The sequence below is a fragment of the Gordionus sp. m RMFG-2023 genome, chromosome 2, assembly GCF_954871325.1.
Source record: "Gordionus sp. m RMFG-2023 chromosome 2, tfGorSpeb1-WG-v2, whole genome shotgun sequence".
In the NCBI taxonomy this organism is placed as follows: Eukaryota; Metazoa; Nematomorpha; class Gordioida; order Chordodea; family Parachordodidae; genus Gordionus; species Gordionus sp. m RMFG-2023.
In genome coordinates, this window is record NC_088776.1 from 22,587,196 (window position 1) to 22,609,070 (window position 21,875).

General features: G+C 26.1%; 1 protein-coding gene across 2 annotated transcripts in view; it reads left to right on the forward strand.

The window, feature by feature from the left end:
- The first annotated feature begins 275 nt into the window (after positions 1-275).
- LOC135923394 (high-affinity choline transporter 1-like) overlaps positions 276-21,875 on the forward strand; it is a 37,904-nt gene continuing 16,304 nt past the window's right edge. Inside the window, exons 1-2 of one of the 2 annotated variants that reach the window (XM_065458112.1) lie at positions 276-407; positions 20,854-21,243. In XM_065458112.1, coding sequence (XP_065314184.1) covers positions 21,072-21,243 — 172 coding nt within the window. In that variant the 5' untranslated portion in view covers positions 276-407; positions 20,854-21,071. Of the gene's footprint in view, positions 408-11,089; positions 11,162-20,853; positions 21,244-21,875 lie in introns of those variants that run through there. The other variant, XM_065458113.1, reaches the window with a different exon arrangement.

Sequence of the window (21,875 nt, forward strand, 5' to 3'; positions counted from 1 at the left end):
CATAATAATGAATATTTTGGTAATCTATATTTCTTTATGCCTACAAAAATTGAAATTTTATATTTGAGAAATTATACTTATTCATTAAAAAAAGACAAAGATATAATTTATCAAGCAAGCTACTATATTTTTGTCAACCCTCAAGGGGGCAAATGTTAAATCATATATGAAAAAAATCAAAAATAATATATTTTTTATTAAATAACAAAAATTATTAAAATAAATTATTTTTGGCTATATAAATTATAGTAAAATTTATGAAAATATTGAATTTATATAATTCTCCAACCCTCATTTTAAATATTTTTAGGCAAAAATCAAAAATCCTTATAAAATATATTAAATGAATCGAAATAATATTAATATAAATAAATCAATCATGCAATCCTAAGGAAATTCTTTTACAGGTAAAAAAAATATTTGATTTGATAAAAAAAAAATAGGTTAATTATTTAACACTTTTTGATCCTCATTAAAATAAACTATAAAATTGTTCGAAAGACTTCCTTAAAATGATAAAAATTATCTCATTATTAAACTTATGGAACTCTCCCTTTATGCAGATATTTTTTATAAACTTTAAAAAAGAACAGGTTTATAAGATATTTTGAATCGTTAAAAAGAATTTCCCGATTCTAAAATCTCAGGGGGCTCATTTTTTTTATTACTTTTTTTAGGTAAAATTTTCAATTGACCTTTTTTTGCTAACATTTTCTTTTTAAGTATAATAGAGAAAATTCAAAATTTTCAGTGGGGCTCTTCAAATCTTTAAGGGGATTCAAGCCCCTATGTGCCCCCCACCTAGTAACGCTACTGATTAAGATTCTAAACCCGAACCCATTTCCACAGTTTTTTTGTAAAAAATATAAATAAAAGAATATTGGACCATCAATCGACTTTAAAAAGATATTTCAATTATTAGATTAAATCATATTTTTGAAATTTGATTTGAATTCTTTTTTTTACCATTTTTTATATGCTTCCAGCTGTGTATTGGTGGGGGGGGGGGGGTATAGGGAGAAAAATACCCCCCCCCCTTCCATCAGTCAAATAATTGAAATTTTATTTAAAATTTTAAAATTAGCATGGAGTTAGAGAAGCATAGCAAAAACATTTCCTCATAAGATAACCCTTCATTGGACTCGAAAAAATTTAATACCTTTTAAAATTAGAATTAAAACGCATTCTTACCTGTCTCTCGACTCACCAGGCCTTTTTTTTAATTAAGAATATTTTCAACATCCCTAGAATCTTTTACTCCCTACGATCGAGCCCATTATTTGAGATGGTGCTTCTAGTAAGATTCGAAACTAGAATAAGAGCTTAGTGACTATGTAAACATCATGTTTATAAACATAGCTTGGCATCAAGCCAATCTTTCTTCCAAACATAGCGGTCTTGGTATAAGATTCCCACTGTCAATTTCAATATATGCGTTCATTGCCAGCCACCTTCAGGCAAGATTAATTGAACAACATCTGTTAGTTCACAATCCTTTTTTGAATACAGCTAGGACGGAGTGGGCAAAATCTGCCACATACAACCCTATTTCCGATCTCTGTAAAACAGAAGGATTGGGATCTACCACTTGTAAAAAACTCCGTTGATTAACTTATTTCCAGTTTTACATCTTTAGTTAGATCCACATTCATTGAACTTATCAAGGGTAGGGGGATATTAAGATGTTATTCCATCTAGCAATCTCAAACTTGAATTGGACAATTACGAGTTCAGTGTTCTAGGTACCAGGCACAACATTCCTTTTTCATTGCAGCAAATGTCATACTGATGATGACAATATGGCGCTGCTTCCTTTACATTGCAATCATAATCCCAGTTGGCAAGCCCGACACTCGAGTGCAATCAAATCATATCTCTTGTAGTTCAGCTGGTTTTCTTACCTCATTGGAGCATTCTGATCTCTTTTCCGATGGTAGGCGTCCTGATGGAATCATACGAATTCCATGGTCGCAAGGAAAGTTTATAATATGGGATTTTTCTTGTCTGGACACAAACTCTCCTTTCAATTTTAACAAGAACGCTCTAAACAAGAGCGCAAAATTTTAAGATCACCAAATACAGCGCTGATTCTTCTAATTACATATTCGACCAATCATTTGCTCCACTTTAACAACATATTGTGATTTGGCTAAAAAAAATTTTTAAAGATTGTTCGCCTAATCGGAAAAAATTCTGGGGAGCCTCATGAAGGCCTTTACTTAAGGCAGAGGATCGCAATAGCCATTCTTAAGGCTAATTATGTTTGTTTTATAAATTCAATCTCTCCTTAAGATTAGGAGGGGGTGGGGAGAGGGGGGTTTGAATAAATGTGCTGGTATATTTAGCTATAATAAAATTAAAAAAAATTTACCAATATTATATTCGCATTTATTTATTTTGTATTTTACATTATTTTATTATTTATGTTAAATATTGTCTTTTTGTTATTATGATTTTTTCTAATATATATTATATTTTATAATTATAATATAAATAATAATATAATAATATAATATAAAATAAAATAAAATATACAATAATAAAATAAAATACAATTATAAAAAAAAGAAGAATATACAACAATTAATTAGTATTTTATGGAATCTCTCTTAAAAAAAGACATCATGAAAATTGTTGATCAAAGCTTAAAGAAATTAGGGTAAATGTTGATGAGGAATTTCATAAATTATGCGTTTATTGGGTAATCGAACTAGAAACATTATGAATTTGATATTGGCATGTCTCATCTCGCATTAAGACAAGCCCATCTTAAATATTAATGCATGATCAGATGAATATAAGAAAATAGATCTTTTTATCTCCCTGTTAGTTAGTTTTTTTTTAAATGGTCAGCTAAATTAAAGTTTTGATTTATCAAACAGTCCTTATAAATTTAAGACATTTTCCTAATGCTATATAATTATTATATTTATTTTTTACTGCATAAATTTGTGTATTATTAGTATGATAATCGATATTATATAAAGTTGTTAAAAATAACATGTGATGTGAACTATGTAGTGTAGCTTTAGCGCGCTACTTTAAAAAAATAAATACTAATTTAGAAACTACTTTCAATTTTATAGAATAAATACATAAAAATTATTAAAATATATTTATAGTTAATTCTAATAATCTTTTATTAAATTTTATTTTGAAATTTATATTTAAAAATCTGCATTATATCTAGTTAAAATAATTTAAAATGTGGATGATGGATATTGATATTGAAGATAATTTTGTTACAGATCATATCGACAAAATAATTTCCCTGGAAAATGATGATAATATGATATTTTACTTTTCCTGAATTCACAAAATAATTTAATTTTGATAAAAAAATTATCACATATTATAAATTTCATTGTAAGATGTGCAGGAAGGTTTTATCATCAAACAAAACTGGTAGCTTCAACGAGAAATATTTAAAAGTTATATATCAAACAAATTTAATATTAATTGTGTACCCCAATCCTCAATCTTTTAGATAAAATTTGAATCAAAACTGTATCTATTATAGTTTTTGAACTAAATGAGTTTATTTGAGGGCTGATTTTCTAGCCCAGACTAAACATGGTATGTTTCAACTAGCGCCATAAGATATTATTCAAGAATTATATTATAAATTAAAAATTACGATAAATAATATTAACATCTCATTTATCATCAATTTAATGATAATATTTCATAAATCATTATCTGGATGTTAAACATGCTTAAACTTAACCACTCGTCTATTTATATATTTATAAAAAAAATTTAAAGTAGCTAATAGCGCGCTACTTTTTTGTAAAATAGCGGTAGCAATATCATGCTACTCTTAAAAGCAGCTTTTAACAACACTGGAGCCATGTATAAAATAATATTATATAGCATATTAAAAAAAATATTTTAAAAATAGTCATTCCTCTCTGGTGACCGCCATGAATCTTTAAATAATTTAAAATTGTATAACGTAAGAAACTGATTTTTTATTTGATCAAAAGAACCCTTGAGATTGTTGTTTTAGGACCCTCTTATTAGGGATTTAGCCTCTTTCCAAGTTTGTTGATACCACAATGGGTATGAAGATATTGTTGTAGGCTAGATGTGAATATTTTTGAGCAGATGCAAGAGTTTCAATACATGTAAAATCCCAATACATATGTTTCACCATATTCCGAGGGGTCAACGTATACCCATCAGGCCGTGTTATTAATAAGATAAGGACGTATCTTGCTGTTCGAGATGTGAGGGGACAGATTCTTTAAATGAGTTTGGATGATTTTATTTATTTTCTCGTGTATAGATTTATACCTGTTTACAAGACAATAGAGTGGGTGACTTACTTTAGAATCAACAAGTATACTACATCTTTGACAATTATAAGGTTCGGTTATAATGGTACTAGCCGGGTAGCAAATGCATACCGAAATTTGTCGTTTGTTAAAAGTAATTGGTGTAATTTATTTGGATATACTTTTCGTAGTCATTTTATCTATCACTAAGGAAAGAAGGTTATGAGCTTAATGGTCGTTGCTCGAGAGAAGAAAATCGACGTAGCGTGACACTATAGCTACATCCCAATCCTTCTGTAAGTTGGAAATTGGAAACTTACTACCTTAGTAAATAGATGAAATGAGTTCTAAATATATACGCAAGGATTTGACTAGAAAAAATCAACAGCCCGGTCCTATCGGTTTTAGACGGTAAGGCAGTAGTCTGTATCAGTCTTTTAATAATTTTTAAGTTTGCCTTACTATTCAATTCTTATTATTTTTAAGGAAATTTTTGTGTTTGATACTTTTCTAGAGGAGTTACTTTAGTTTTTGTGATTCTTTTTTGGTTCATATTTATTTTGCAATATATTATGAGAATAAAAAGTTTGTCAAAAAAGTATTTTAATTTTAAATTTAATGTATGCATTATTTATTTTATTATCCATATTAGATTTTATATTGTTAACATAAAATACTTTTATTAAATCAAGATTTAAATAAGAGAAAAAGAAATTATTTAAAAATAACCTATAAAATTAAAAGATCGGTTCTGAACTGCTCTTTTTATTTAGGACCATGATCTGGAATGGATTTTTAGGTACGCGTATTATGGTTCTGTCCTGCAAAGATTGGACAGTGATCTTCATTAGATTTGACACTAAGAGATATCATTGAAAATTAGCTTAATCGTAAAGAAGATTGCATATACTTTTTTATTACATACGTTGCAGAGACCTTTACTGGACGGACTGGTTCGCGCCCATGGGCCGGATATGGACATAATATTATATTTTTTAGCGGGCCTTAGTTAGGCCTGGGTTTTTAAAAAAATTAAGCCTACATTTTTATGTATATTTAGTTAGCTTATTCAAAACAGTTACTAGCTTAAAATAATATTACAATTTTTTTCTTCTATTAATAATAATTTTCAGTATACAAACAAAATGATTACCTAAATAAACTGAAATATTGTTTATTTTCATTTAATATTCTAAATTAAATTCTTGGATATGAGTCTGAGTCGGGCCTGGGCAAAATTTGGGAAATATTATGGGCTTGAACCTAGCTAGTTTTAAATATTAAATATGGGCCGGACCTGGGCCTATAAAAAAATTTGGGTATGGCCGAGCCTGATTAAAAAATCTAAGCCGATAAAAATCTCTGATACCTTGATGGTTTATATACATGCACTATTTCTAAAGAATAATTTAATGCATAATCTATATTTCCAACATTTTCATTTTATAAAGCCTTTTTTATAATCAATATATCTAATTTATGAATTTTTTAAATTCTCAAACCAAAATATTCGTGTTTTTGTTAATTTTTTTCCAGCACACTTTTTTTTTGAATCCCGAAAAAAAAGCCAGTGGAAAAAACTGCCGAAAAACCTGACGGAGAAAAAAACTATGGGAAAAAAATTTGAAGAATAAAAACTCAAAAATAAAAATATATAATCTTTATTTAACACTATTTAAATGGTAAATGTATTATATATTAATACAGATATATTTTTATATAGGATAAGATAAATGTTTAAAAAACAAATAGACAATAATAACACTTTTCCTAAAGAAGTGATTATAATAAAAGTTAAAATGTGTTTATTTCAATTTTTTACATAATTTTAATTTATAATTAATTGAAATAAATTGATTGTTTCAAATATCTTTCTTACATCATAATATTTATAGAAAAAATACATCTAACAAATTTTCAACAGTATTTAATTTTAAAGAAAAAAGGAAAATTAAATCTTCTTAATAACCGTTCTGATAGCTTAAATTCTAAGTTCGCAGGTTTTTTCTTTTTAAGATTTGTTTTCCTCAGTTTTTTTTCCGTATTTTTTTTCTGTTAGATATTTTTCCGCAGTTTTTTCAGTCGAGTTTTTTTTCCTGATTACCATTTATTTTGAACATAGAAAGAAAGAAAGTTGTGTGTGGAAGGGGGAGGGGTGTTTTAAAGATGATATTTATAAGAGCCAGCAAATTCCCGAAGAGGAGAGAAGATTTTTTAGCCCCCCCCCCCAACCTCCGATTACGACTATGAGTTTTAATTGTTATGTAATTAATTGTCATTAAAAATACAAGATGAATTCGAATTGAGTACATTATATGAGCACTATATTTGAATTTCTTTATCAGAACCTATACTGAATTCGCAGAATATGAGCCTAGGTTCGGCTTGCTTAGACTCGCCATGGACCCCCAACTTTTTAATTTTCGAACCTGAACGTACCGAATGAAGTAAAATTTTATCAGGTCCAGAATTCTGTTTGGTTATTTATATTCATGTCTAGTAAAAAAATTATTGCTATAATTGTATAAATATAATGGAAATCTATATATTGTAGCCATGATAGGCTCTTTAAGTAAAGAATAACTTTGGATATACATTTCAGCGTAGTTTAGATCTAGGGATCCGATCGAGGCTAATATATAATTTATTTTATTTATATATAATTTCATGGTAATAATAATTTAATAAAACGAACAAAAATTCTAATTTTTTATGTATAAAAAGATCGAATATTAAAAGTTAGTATACTAAAAAATTTGACATTTTTAGTTATATTATTTGCAACAAGAAAAGGATTTAAACATATCTAACGAGAAATTTAGCTAGTGTTGTTAAACACCATTTTCAAAATAGGCGAATTTATTATTTTAGCCAAAAGTAAATTCTAAGCTTGGAGATTTTTTCCACAGATGACAAAAAGGTTTAGACGTCTATTGGCGAAATTTATAGAATTATGTAGTAATATTTTGGCCTTCATTTCGTCTTTTATGTAATCGGCTAAATCAAGTCGTTTTAAAAAACAAAATACACTTAATCATTAGTGAAAGTTTGTGGGTTTTTTTTTAAATAGTAAAATACTAATTTTTTCTTACATTGGTTCAAAGAGAGATGGTAAATAAAAAATCAATATAAATATCGGATCGGTATTGAATAGGTTTTATACTATTATTGGTTAATATCGAATCGGTAAAAAAATTGTGGATTGACTCAGCCATATTTAATCTGTAATAAAGTTAAGAATGAATTCTATAAGTGATAAAATGGAGTATACGAAAAGTAAACAAAATTTCAACTTTATAAATAAGTTATTTATGTAACGTAGGAAGGAGCAAAGCGGGTTTATTATGTCTAAAGATTAAAAGCTAGCGACATGAGTGATTTGTTTGATACGAGAGTGTTAAGCTCTGTGTATGTGGATGGGCAACATTTTGTTCAATTCCCCACACCAAGCCAATGACGTTGAACCTCCTTGATATTATATAAAATGGATAATGACTATTTATCATGATCAAAATAAAAATAGTACCCCCCCCCCCCATTTCCCCCCCCCCCATTAGATTTCGATGAGTCAATTCCCTCCATGTTAGAGTGACCCTTTATATTCCAAAAGAAACTTAAATATATTACAGGGAAGTCCCATGAGAATAAATTATCCAATATTTATGCGCATACAGCAGTTACTTTTACTAACAAGATATTGATGTTATTTATTTAAACGTCCACGGAATTATTTAAACCAACTAATAATTCAAAAAGATAGGAAAAATTGATACTATTTTTTTTTACATGCGTTAGAGAAAAGTTTGGCGATATATTATGGCTGGCTAGAGAAAAAGGAATAGAATTGTAAGGAAAACAGTATAAATTAAAATATGAGATAAATGTCATATGCCCCTGGCATCCAAGGAACTTTTGTAATTTCCAAATTATCACATTAACATAATTTTTATTACCTTTAACCCCTTTCATATAAGACTCCATTCATTTTAGAGATAGGAATATTCTGGATATTTCATAGGCGTCTCGATTAAGATTTTGGCCAAAATAATATAATGCGAACCTCTTGGCAAATGAAAGTCTAAACCTTTCGAGCAAATTTTCAGGCTTACATAATATTATTTTGGCTAAAAGCTTAATCGGGAAATTTAAAAAATCAACCCAAATCGGGCCGTTTACAATACTGCTTGTAATGAATAAAAATGTATTTGTTTGCAATATCTTATTCTTACTCCCTAAGTTAAAGGAAGAATATTAGTGTAAAATTAAATAAAAAATAATAAGTATTCAACAACCTTTGCCCATAACTTTTATTCTAGATAAATTTTAAAATTCTACAGCAATCTTTATTAACATAATAAAATATAACATTGTTGGAAAAGATTAATCGATATAGTTACTGACAGCTTTATAATATAAGAAATAATTTGCAAAAAAAGTGATATTAGAAGTGATAAAAAAATACCTTTAGGGTCTAAAAATTATTTATAAATGGAAAAAATGTGAGTACAAGTTTATAATATTGTAAAATCATCTGGATGAGCCCGTAAAATAAAATTGCTCACATTGAACAGTTTATTTTCTCGTAATACTTCTTATAGCATAAACCGATTTTTATTTTTTCATTTTGAAATATATTAAAATTAAAATTAAAATTAAAATTAAAGGGAAGATTTAATTTAGTCAAAAATTAACATTACCTTTTTATAAATGTTGGGTTTTATGCACTAAGATGCAATTTTTGTGTATGAACATATAATCAGGAGCAGCTTGCAATAGCGGAATGTATTAATTTCATCGATTTTTATCAAAAAAAATTTTTTTTATAAAAAATGAATATGAATTATAAAATTTTAATTAATCATCTTAAATGAAAGGCTCCATTCTGCGAAAGAATTTAATTATGATAATAATATTTTATAGCTTTTAATAAAAAAAATATAAAAATTTTGAAACAGAATTTTAAAATATTTGAATCCCTCCCTATTATCCTTCTCTCTTTATTAAATTTTAGCGCCTCGAGAGGGTTAGCATAGAATATTCCAATTCTGCATTTTTCAACCTAATCTATAAAAGTTCAAATCAAATAATGAACATTTTATATTGATAATTATAATCATAATTATATTATATTTCTTTATCACTTACCCAACTAAACAAGTTTTAACCATTTCTAAGCCCTGGCTGTCTTATAAATTATTATTAAATGATTAGTTATGGAGATCATTCAATCCAGCCATGTTCACTTAAAATTTAGGGGACCCCAATGAAGGATTTTACCTTCGCCAGCAGATTTTCAGGGAAATCTACCGGTCCAATTGTTTAAGCATTCACTGTTCTCTAGGGTGATTTGTACCCTTTTTTAAAAAAATTTTATTATTTTTTTTTATCTCATTTCTCTTTTATACATACATATTTTTTAATTCATTTTTAATATATTATTAGTTTATATATTTTTTTTTTTAAATTATAATTCGTAAATGAAAAATTCGTGAAATTTGTTATTTAAATAAAATTATCTTAATTTTTAAATATTTCTTGAGAATTTCACAACTTCTAGATTAACTAACTATTAGTTGGAAAATCTTAAATTCAATGCCCTTATAATCTTATCTACCCTTTTCCAATATAAATGTTTATAGTTGAGTTTAGGAAAAGATTTTATAACCTCCTGTTTATCAACACATTAAAACCTTTTTTGATTCTATTTCAATATGAACGTTGCATAATATATTCATTATATAAAAAAATTAAGTCATCATACTATTTTTATTATTATAAATTATAAAAAAAATTAAAATCTCCCCTCTTCAATTTTTTTAGACAATATCGATTTTTTTTTCTTTTAGATGTACATAATGATGACAATTATATTTTATTTTCAATAAAAAAAAACAATTTTTTTAGATATTGTTACTTTTTTATTAATGAAATATTGAAGTGCCTTTTCTCATAAAAATTAATAAATTTGAAAGATTGTGGATAAAATTTAGAATTAAAATTCCATAGGTTATGTGATATAGTAAATTCTGGTGATTTTTATAAGGGGGGATCATACAAATTTATTCCCGTAGAGATCTTATTATCAAAATATTTCTGACCAATATGTATGAAGAGCGTAAATAGCTTTGAAAAATTTCGTAATAAAACTTTCCTAAATTAATCAAGTACCAATGGGTTGTTCATTTATTGTTACCTTGTTAGACTGCAGATGTGAAGACCAACTTTGTAATTAATTATCGCATTATAATGAACAAAGGAAATGGTCAATATAAATAGAAATAATATAATATTTTTTGCATTTTATCCTTGAATAAATTTATTGATACATTTTTTTGGAAACAACTTTATTATCACTATACAATTAAATGATTTTTATTGTTAATAATGGTATTGGTAATAAATATATCGATAAAATTCGTTTAATCTCTAGATACTGTTCAGATGAATGTTATAGTTTTATATCTTTGAAAACTTTTTTATAGATGATAAATGGTAAATTAATATGATTAAGATGTATAATATAAAAGTATAGAATCAATTTGCAATAGATTCTATGCGATTTAGTAATGATAGGTGTTTCAATAATTTTGGTAAGAGAGGGGAGAGGTTGGGTAACTCCTTTCAGCACAATTTTTGAATATTCAAAATTTTTAGAAAAAAGTATTTTTATAAAAAAAGTGAAAACTTATAATTATTTTTATAAAAATCTATATAGATAAAGGCCTGCAATAAGTGGACCTAACGATCTCCAATAAAATTGATAAAAAAAACCCACCTAATAGCGCCCCCTCTAGCAAAATTCTGGCTGCGCCTATGGATAGAACCTTGTAACAATTACTGTATAATAAGAGTGAGAAACAGACTATTTGTATTCTAACTCCATGGTTAAAACTATATATAGCTATAAAAAATGTAATTGAACCTTAAATTTGAACAAATGTTATTTGTAGATGGATGTTGCAGCACCCTATATAAGATGTTATAAAATATCACCCACCCCCCTCCCCCTAATTTCTATCTATATTTGCTTTTATAATTATGAAAATGCGCTTTAAAAATATAGGTTATTTAGAGTTTTGCCTATCACTCCCCCTCTCCCCTACTGTTATTTGCTTTTATAGTTCCAAAAATACATTCTAATCAAATTCTTTTATACAAGGGGGCGATGGGTAGAAGAAAATGGGTATTGTGGTAATATAATCTTAGATAGATTAGAAGATAAATTGTAATAAAAGAGATTAGGTTAGATAATAGTGGGGGTAAATTTAGTGGGATGTTAATATTAATTCATGAGGGAGCCAGGGATATAATGGCACAGGGAATAAGGTAAAATCAAATATCTAAACAGAATATAAATAAAATCTTCAAAGATTTTTTTTTCCCAAAATTTTGAGCAAAAGATCATTGAAGATCATTAAAGAAGATCAAAACCCCCATCTCTCCCCCTCGCAATTTTTTTTTAAAAAATATAAAGGGCTCAGATGCATAACCAGGATGGGGTTCAGGAAAGTAGGAGAAATTTTTCACCCTCACCCCCTGGCAAGATATTTTGAAAAATATAAAAAGCTTCGTAAATTGCGAAATTGCAAAGTTTTCTATTTCAAATATTATATTCTATTCTGAATATTAGCAAAAAGTTAAAATTAATTTAAATATTTATTACTTGTATATTTATGTTTTATCTCACGGAAATTTAAAGTTTATTTTCAGGGATCCAAACCGAGAACCTAACCATTAAACCCCTAAAAACTGATATTTTTTATCGAACCTAAACCAAACCTAAACCTCTAAAAAAATTCTAGCCAAACCTGAACCGAACCACTAAAATGGCTACGAACCGGTTCGAGTCTCATAATTTTATGCTTATAAAATAATGTGTAAGTTATTACTAGTATATTGCAAAAATTTTAATTATATTCGAATTGTTTTAAGGATTATCATCAATCACATTTAATTGATAAGTGTCAGTCATAATTTTTATAAACTTTAGTATAATGCTATTTTACAACATTTTTTAAATATTTTAAACTTATAAATTATAATGCCTAGAGAAAAATTAAATCCAATATATAAATTATTTACATATAGTATTAACAATGACACATCAAATCTGATATCATACTGGCAGTGCCGGCTACCCAAGTTAGTGTGGAAAGATGTTTTTCAACAATTAAATTTATATTATCTCCTTATAGATGTAATTTGAGTGAGACAAATTTTGAAAATATATTAATTGTGCGGTTTAATAAAAAATTTTAAGTAATTATTCATATTATAATTAATTAATGATATTTATTTGTTATATTTATAAATTTAACATTATTTTATAATGTGCAATTAATAAAAATGAAGGTTTTATGTATGTGTTTTTTATTTTTATTTTGAAATAAAAAAAAATTCTTCCCTATACAAAATTCGAATGTAGGTTTAAATACAAGTGTTCAAACCGGTTTTTAGAGGTTCAAACCGAACCGATATTTTTATTTATTGCGAACCGAACCTGAACCTTGAACCGTTATTTTTATTCGAATCTTATTCGTTTCGGTTTGGATCCCTGTTTATTTTCTTACATTTTTAAACCTTAAACACTGATGGATATAAGAAAATTTTATTAACCAAAAATAATTATATTTAATTTATCTATACTAATAATAATAAAAAATTTCTAGAGTATATAAAATTTTTAGATATTCAAATAGATAGAATTTGCTTAATATAATTATTTCTGAGACTTCTTGTGCTACAGGAAAAAAGAAACTGCCAAAAGCCTGCACCACAAGATGAAGCCTTAGACATAAACTTGTTACAGCTTTTTTTGGATCTAGAAGAGCTTATTTTGTATGGCCTAGAAAAATATCAGAATCAACTGAAGGAGATATTTTATCTGAAACTGATACATTATTAGATTTAATATGAATGCCTATTTTTTTCATTGGAATGTATTAATAATTATATTATTTTAAAATTCACCAGCCTCGACCTTCAATGACAAGCAAATCTTTCCAATATTAAGGTCGACTCAATTGAGGATTACTATAAAATAACCTTTTTTATTTCACTTTTGGATTTTATTTTGACTCAAATCAATAAGCAATTTGTAATATCATTTGGCTCTATTCAATTTACAAATACTATATCTTATAACTCCTTCTGATTTGACGATATATCATACAAAAACTGGAATTTTAGGTAAAATTTTATTAAAAAGTGGAAGGGGAAGAGGGGGACTTATGGTAGAATTCAATATTGATATAGAAATAAATCAAAAAGAGGAGTTAGAGATTAGAGTGGTGAAAATGAAGAAAGGTCTGATTAAATAGGGCTGAAGATCAAAACAAAAAGTTTTGAATTTCAAAAAGCAATAACAAGTTATTTTTTATATATTTCAAAACTAAAAAATTATACGAATAGTAGTATTATATAATATGTGTAAAAAAGTTGGCAAAGGTCCTTTTATTTAACTACTTCCTTTCCAAGCTCTCTCTTTTTCAAGTCTCCATTATTGTAATTTGAATTTCTTTTTTATATATTTAAATATAATATAAATTTATATATTTTTTTTTAATTAAAGATTTTTCGATTATTACGTGATAAAAATGGTTTCTGATCAGTAAAATTAAATATGACCCAATAATAATTAAAAAATAGAGCCGAACTTTTTTAATTAATATAAAACATATTTAATATAATATTTTTTGGGGTTTTTAAACTAAAATTGATGAAGGAGCATGGAAATAATATTTTGACCCTAACAGAATTCGACCAAAAGTGGACATAGAATCCCATAATAATTTGCAGGGATTTACTGGAGGAAAGGTCCTGTGGGGCAAATGTTTGAGGGGCCAAATTTTTTTTGAGTTTATTTCAAATTTTTATATTTCCTTTTTTGAGCTTTTTATAAATTTTCTTTATTTATATATTTTTTTTTACTTAATGTTAAATATAAAGAATCCATGGGGATTCGGGTCACTCAATTTTGAATCATTTTTTAAGGGTGATTTTTAAATTTTAAAATCTGATTTGACAGGAATTGTATTTCAGCATGTATACACCCAAACTGTATATTTCAAATGCCATGAACTTTAAAACTACTATTTATATTGATTTTAATATGGATTTTTCATATAAATTTTAAAAAAATACTTAAATGGTCTAAGATGGAAATTGTCTGAAATTCATAGAGTAAATACTATTCACATGCTAGAATACATTTCCTGTTAAAATGGATTTGAAATGTTTTTGAATCGCCTTCCGTAAATGATTTAAAATCGAGAGTTTTTGAATCCCCATGGATTCCATATCCCAATCCTACATATACATTATTGCTTGTCTAAGCATAATAATTTATAACTTAATGATGATCATTAACATAAGTAATCAAGAATTTTATCAAATTCAATTTGTACCTGAAGCAGTGAAAAGGTATCTACATAAATAATTTTGGCCAATTTCATCACGCAATCTATTTTAAATAATTTTTAATTTACTGAAAGCTTCTTCACAATTCACTTCTGTAAAAGATAATGTTAAAAAATATTCATACAAAATATATTATAATTTAGTTTATGCGATGTGTTTGGGGATCATAATCTCCAAATTTTGTATAATTTATTGAAGGCGATTTTTAAATTTGGAAAATCTGATTTGACCGAAAATTTATGATTTAGAATCTCCCAATAATATATAATTTATTGAGGTCTTATTTTAAATTTGAAAAATCCGATTTGACCGGAAATTTATTGAAGCATGCCTAGACTACCAACCCTATAGATTTTATGAAATTTTAGCCATAATTTGTATATTTTTTAATTTATATAAAAAATCTATATAAAAACGGATATATTCAAAAGTTCTTTGCAAAATTGTCTGAAATTTGCAGTGTGGATACTCTATACATGTTGGAATACATTTACGGTCAAATCAAGTTTAGATTCAAAAATCGCCCTCAGTAAACGATTTATAATTGAGAGATTCAGAATCTTAAGGATTTCATTCCAATATGCATATAACATCTCAAATATATATAAACATTGACTGCACTCATGTGCGCGGAGATATATTCAAAAATTATGAAAAAAAATGATTGTTTTTTAATTTTTTAAAATTTTATTTTTATTAAAATTATTTAGTGTGTAATATAAAGTTTTATTAGCCAAATATTGTTCTTTCCCAAATGCTTAGTGGTTTTTTGCAAACATAGAGTGACTTTTTTCATAATTTAAAATTGTAACAAGCAAATTACGTAAGTTCAATAAAAGTTAACAAAATAAAATTAATTTACAATTATTGTTTTAAGCTAAAATATCAAAATAAAAAACAAACAAATTACTTAGTGTCAATAAAGTAAAGAAAATTTAATTTGCATTAATTACTAATAAATAAATAAAATGTTAAGTTCATGTTCAACAGAATCAAAATAGGTTTAAAATAAAAATAAGAAAAGTTTAACATGATCAAAATTCAAAAATCTTCAAAGATCCTTGCTCTTTTGAAGATCAAAAAATGTGAATTTTTTTCAAAATTTTTTTTACGAAAAGATTTTCAAATATTTTTTGCTCAAAATTTTTGGCGGAAAAAATTCATTTGAAGATTTTTGTTAATACCTTTTTTAATATATTAAATTGAATAAGTAAATGTTAAAATGAATGAATAATGAAATTGATGAAATAATTAATTTTAGATAATTTAAAATTTAGAATAAGTTTTAATATCTAACAATGTGCTTCACTTCCTCTTCATTTATATTATTTTTATAACGTTCTTCAACTATATTATTAGATTCTTTTGTAGATTAATATAGATATTATAATACTTTTTTTTTTGAATTATAATTTTTAATATCTAATATTTCCTGTTTATATAAAATATAATAAAAAATATATATTAGCTCAAATTCATTAAAACAAACTGTTATATTTTATATCCTGTCTGAAAGACAATCATTATTTTTTACTTTCTTCAGTATTTCCTAATGTAAGTCTTGATCAATTAAAAAATAATGATTGGGTATTATACGAAGGTTCTCAGAATTCATTATTTTTTTCGGAGACCTGCAAAAATACCATTTGTATGGCCAGGCATGGATTTCTTCAAAAAAAAATTTGGCCCGGCCCGGCTTTTATATTTTCAGGACCGGCCCTGATTGTTTTAAAATATATTGTGCCTATTTTTAATTTTATAGATAATAACGGCGATTTAAAATATGGTTTTAAAATATACGGCCAAGCCGGGCTTAGGATCGGGCCTTGAGGTATCTGAATTTTTTAATACGACTTTTATAAACCTGATGTTGTATTTAAGGATATTATTTTTATTTGGTCTTGTTGCTTTTCTTATCAATATTGGGTTCTTACTTCTTAATATAAAAGTTAACTTCGTAATAACTTAAGTTTTATCATGGTTATCAATGGGTTTGATTTTTAAAATTTTTTTAAACGATTTAAGCCATTAATAATGTTTTAAATTGGTATTTTATTTATTAATGCTGCAGATGCGGTTTATGATAAAAGAAATGATATATATATACAATATATAGGACTTAAGTGGTTGGTAATAGGCGCATGGCCAGCAATTTTGTAAGGAGTGGGAGGAGGGATAATTTTTTTTATACTGAAATTTTTTGAGCATTAAAAATTTCATCACATAAAATTTATTAGAACTAATCATTATAGAAAATTTAATAGAACCAAATATATTTGAAAACATGATAATTTCGAACACAAATAATAAAATATTGGTAAATACAAAATATTTTGAGCGTATAAAATACGGTTAAAAAATATTATATATAAACCGGTATATAAATCACAATAAAATATAAAATTAAAAATTTTATAATGAGTTAAAAAAACTAGTCAATATATGGTTCATAAATGTAAATTTAATCTTCTTTGTTATGCGTCAATTTTTTAATAATTTGTTTTGTGTTGGGAATTAGATCTCGATGAGTAGAGCTAGTCTATTTAATTAATTTTACGATTTCATACTTTTGATATAGGTTTTATTCTCTGTAATGAATAAAAGGTCCTCTCATTGCCACAATATTACGTAATTTTAATATATTTGGAAAATTTATAAAATATATTTTAAAGTATGCAATGCTTCCACTGACTTCTTAGAGGATTTTTATGAGAATAAATCTTTCACACCATGTGAATTATTATATTAATTGGCCTTCAGATACATTTATATCCTCGGAATAAAATTTAGCTAAATATTTAAGTTATGAGATATAGTATATTTGTAAATTGGATAGAGCCTTTTGATAATCACAAATCTCTCATTGATTTGAGTCAATAAAAACGGTTATTTTAACTCAATTGACTCCACGTTAATATTGGAAAGATTTGTTTATCGGTGAAAGTCGAGGCTTGTGAATCTCAAAATCATATAATTTCACTTTCACCTCAATAATCACATAAACCTAGAAAAATTCCTGATCGATATAATCTCTTGGTTTTCTAAATTGTAAAATAATAATATTTGCGATTTTCATAACTTCAGCTAATTCCATTTTTTTGAAAAATATTTGCGTAAATTTGTTGTCTAATATTATTAATACATTCCAATGAAAAATATTGGCTGTTTTATTAAATCTAATAATGTATCAGCTTCAGATGAAATATATGTTTAAGATAATTCTGATATTTCCAAGCATATAAAATAAGTTCTTCTAGATCCAAAAAAAAGCTGTGACAACTTGATGATCTTGTCGTGCAGTTTTTTTGCAATTTCTTTTTTCCTGTAGCACAAGATGTCTCTGAAAAAATTATATTCAGCAAATTCTGTCTATTGGGATATCTGAAAATTTTATAGACTGTAGGAATTTTCTAATCATAATTATTAGTAGAGATAAATTAATATAATTTTTTTGGTTGATAAAATTTTCTTATATCCATCAGTGTTTAAGGTTTAAAAAATGTAAGAAAATAAACTTTACATTTTCGTGAGATAAAAAATAAATATATAAAATAAATATTTTAATTAATTCTAACTTTTGCTAATATTCAGAATAGAATATAACCTATTTGAAATAGAATACTTTGCAATTTCGCAATTTATGAAGCCTTTTTATATTTTTCAAAATTTCATGCCAGGAGGTGAGGATGGGGATTCCTCTTACTCTCCCGACCCCCATCCTGACCTGGCAACACCCAAGTCCTTATATGTTTTATAAAAAAATTACGAAGGGGGTGGGGGTGGGGATTTTGATCTTCTTTAATGATCTTCAATGATCCTTTGCTCAAAATTTAAAAAATCTTTGAAGATTTATTTAAATTTTGTTTAGATATTTGATTTTACCTTATTCCCTATGCCATTATATCCCTGGCTCCCTCATGATTTAATATTAATATACCACTAAATATACCCCTACTATTATCTATCCTAATCTCTTTTATTACAATTTGTCTTCTTATCTATCTAAGATTATACCACAATACCCATTTTCATTCTACCCCTCACCCCTCTTATATAAAAGAATTGATTAACTTTGCAGCTAGAAAGACAAATGGAGTATGCCAAAACTTCAAAAAACTTTCAATTCTGACTAAAAATTGTATTTTTTAGAACTATAAAAGCAAATATAAGTGGAGGAGAAATCAGTAGGGACACGTTGGCTACATGGGAACATCAGCCTACTCCTTCATTTATAATCTATTCTTTTATTATATAAGAGTGGAAATTTAAGTCTAATATTGATAATTATTTCATGCATCATTAAACTAAAAAAGGAATTGAAAAATATTTAAGAAATTATTTTTTTTACCGAGGAAAATGCGTTTGAGCAAACAAGATATAAATGGCAAACTTTGTCGTTTTCATTTTGATTTATAAATAATAATGTAAAATCCGAATAATTAGATTTTAAGAAAGTATAAACCATATTTCCTTATTTTGACAATTTTTCATATAAAACTTAGATTAATATGATTTTAAATGGCATTTATAAAATTAGAGGTCATGTTGATGGTTAGTCCGAAGTACGTTGATACTATAGTTATTAATTATTATATATTTATACTTTATTTTGATTAAAACATATCCAAAAATTTTAAATGAATTATCAATCCAAAATATTAATTTTTATATAATATACTTAAATAATATTTTATTTTAATTTTTTTTAAAAAAAAATTCCTAGAATCTAAAAATCCCTAAATACTCAATAATTTACTCATTGTTGGGTATTATGATATTATCAGTAAATTAATATATTTTTAAGCTTCTAATTTTATAAGAATATCAAAAAAGGTTAATTTTATATTTCGACTTTCATATCGTTGGTGGACAAACTTTTCAAATATTGTTGGATCAACTTTTCAAATATTGTTGGATCAACTATCACTTATGTTAGATTTTATAATTATTAACTTTAAAATAGCATATACTTTAAGAATTTAGATCAAGCTTTATATATCCAGATTTATTTATTATTATTGAATTTATAGAGGTTAGAAAAAAACATCTTATCCGATCTCCCTACCTCATCTTGGGTTTGAGTTAGTTATATTTTTTATATCAAATTATTTTACTTTGTGGGTTTATATTTTTTGGTTTATAAAATTTTCTTATACACATCAGTGCTTGAGGTTTAACATGTAATAAAATATGCTTAAATTTTTGTGGGAAAAAACACTGATTCACAAGGAAATTATAAATACTATATTTGAATTAATTTTATTTTCTAAAACTTTAAATTGAATATAACCTTTTGAAATAGAGCTACTTTGTAATTCAGTGAAAACCTTATATATTTCTTCAAAAATATTTATAAATAATTTTAATTTTTTGGCTATGCCTCGCCCCTTATTTTTAATCTTTTGGCTATGCCTCGCCCCTCGTTGCCTACACTCCTGATTCAGCAATATTATTTATAGCGTTTATAGTAATGTTTTCATCTTAAGTATTGTTTTTTTAAATAATGCCATTTTAGTTTTAATAATTTTTTGATTTATTTAATCCCTTTTTGAGATTTGATTCCCTTCCGCTTTTCCCCGATGTCACACTACTAACATAAATGATGATAGAAACCTCGGATTACATTTATTCGATAGTTTATACATCAAAAAATCTATCATATGAAATTTTTTAAATCTCGTTAACTGACATTTCACAAAAACAAAAAATATATTAAATTTTTTAGAAATAAGTGCTAACTAATAAAACAGTTTTTGGGGAATATTTTATAAATGCACTTTGCCCCCTATATAATAAATAAACGACATAAAATATGGTTTAAAATACATTTTTGACGAAATTTGGGACATTTAGCTATTAAAAAATTATAGGTAATAACTTTCTTACCATGATTCCCGCCCGGTTTACCCTCACAAAATTGTTTTACAATACTATTATTACATTGAACATAAAAACTAATATAATAAAATAAAATAATACTTTCAATATTTCTCTTACATTTCTTTAAATATATAGAGTTAATGTTTTGCGACTTATTTATAATTATAAATCCATATCATATATTGTAGCTTTCTAATTTTTTTGTAACTATTACAATTCAAGGCTTTTAAATATCTATAAAAAATATTTCAATTATCTATAAAAAATATTTCAATAGAAGTATACGAAAACCAATTATGCGTATCAATTTAAACACACACACAGGTAGTTGAAAAAAGACTGTATACAACTAGTTTTAAAAAAAAAAAATCATCATTGCTAATAATTTTAATCTTGTTTGATGTAATCTACTGCATTGCCTGAAACCCATTATACTTAAAACGATTCTATAAATAGAAATTAAAATCAATCAATTCAAAATTCCAAAAAAGAAATATGATAAATATTCCTGGTGTGATCGGAGTAATTATATTCTATCTAGTGATATTATTCGTTGGCATTTGGGCCGGACGCAAGTTTAAAAGGAAAGGCATCAACCCCGATTCCGAAGAACTTATGTTAGCCGGAAGAAACATTGGAATAATTGTGGGAATTTTTACTATGACAGGTTTTTATTTGATGTTTTATTCATATTCAACTTTTATATAAAATATTTATGAAGTGTATTTTTTTAAAAAAAATATGAGCAAATCAAATCTTATTACATGAGCATTAAAAGTTAGATCAAATTTTCTTATTTAACCAATATTAAGACTCTCAAAATAAAACTTTCATATTAATTATCGCTATCATAATAAATATGAAACTGTTTGAGTTTCGAATTGTTGATATAAATGATTAAGATTATCAAGAGATCATATATTAAACGTTGCAATGCCGTCCTTACTAATGTTTGGAGCTGAAGGATCATATCCTTAGCCCCAAATTCCCAAGATGCTATAGCATTTTATAAGTTTATCATGTCTAATCTTCGATTTGAAAATAGATGGGTAATAAACATTATTTCAATTACATTAGTTTAACTTAATTCATTGCTTATTCTTGCTTATAAATGTTTTCTATCGCTTTATATCTCCTAAAATCTGTAATAAGGGAATTGTTTTTTTTCCTTCTAAAATTTATTACCTATTTAAACTAGTTTATTGTCTTATCCCCAATCTTTGGAAACCTATCTTACTAGTATCCCATCCTTTTAAGTCAGTCCCAATTTCCCCAAGATGCTATATCATTTTATAAGTT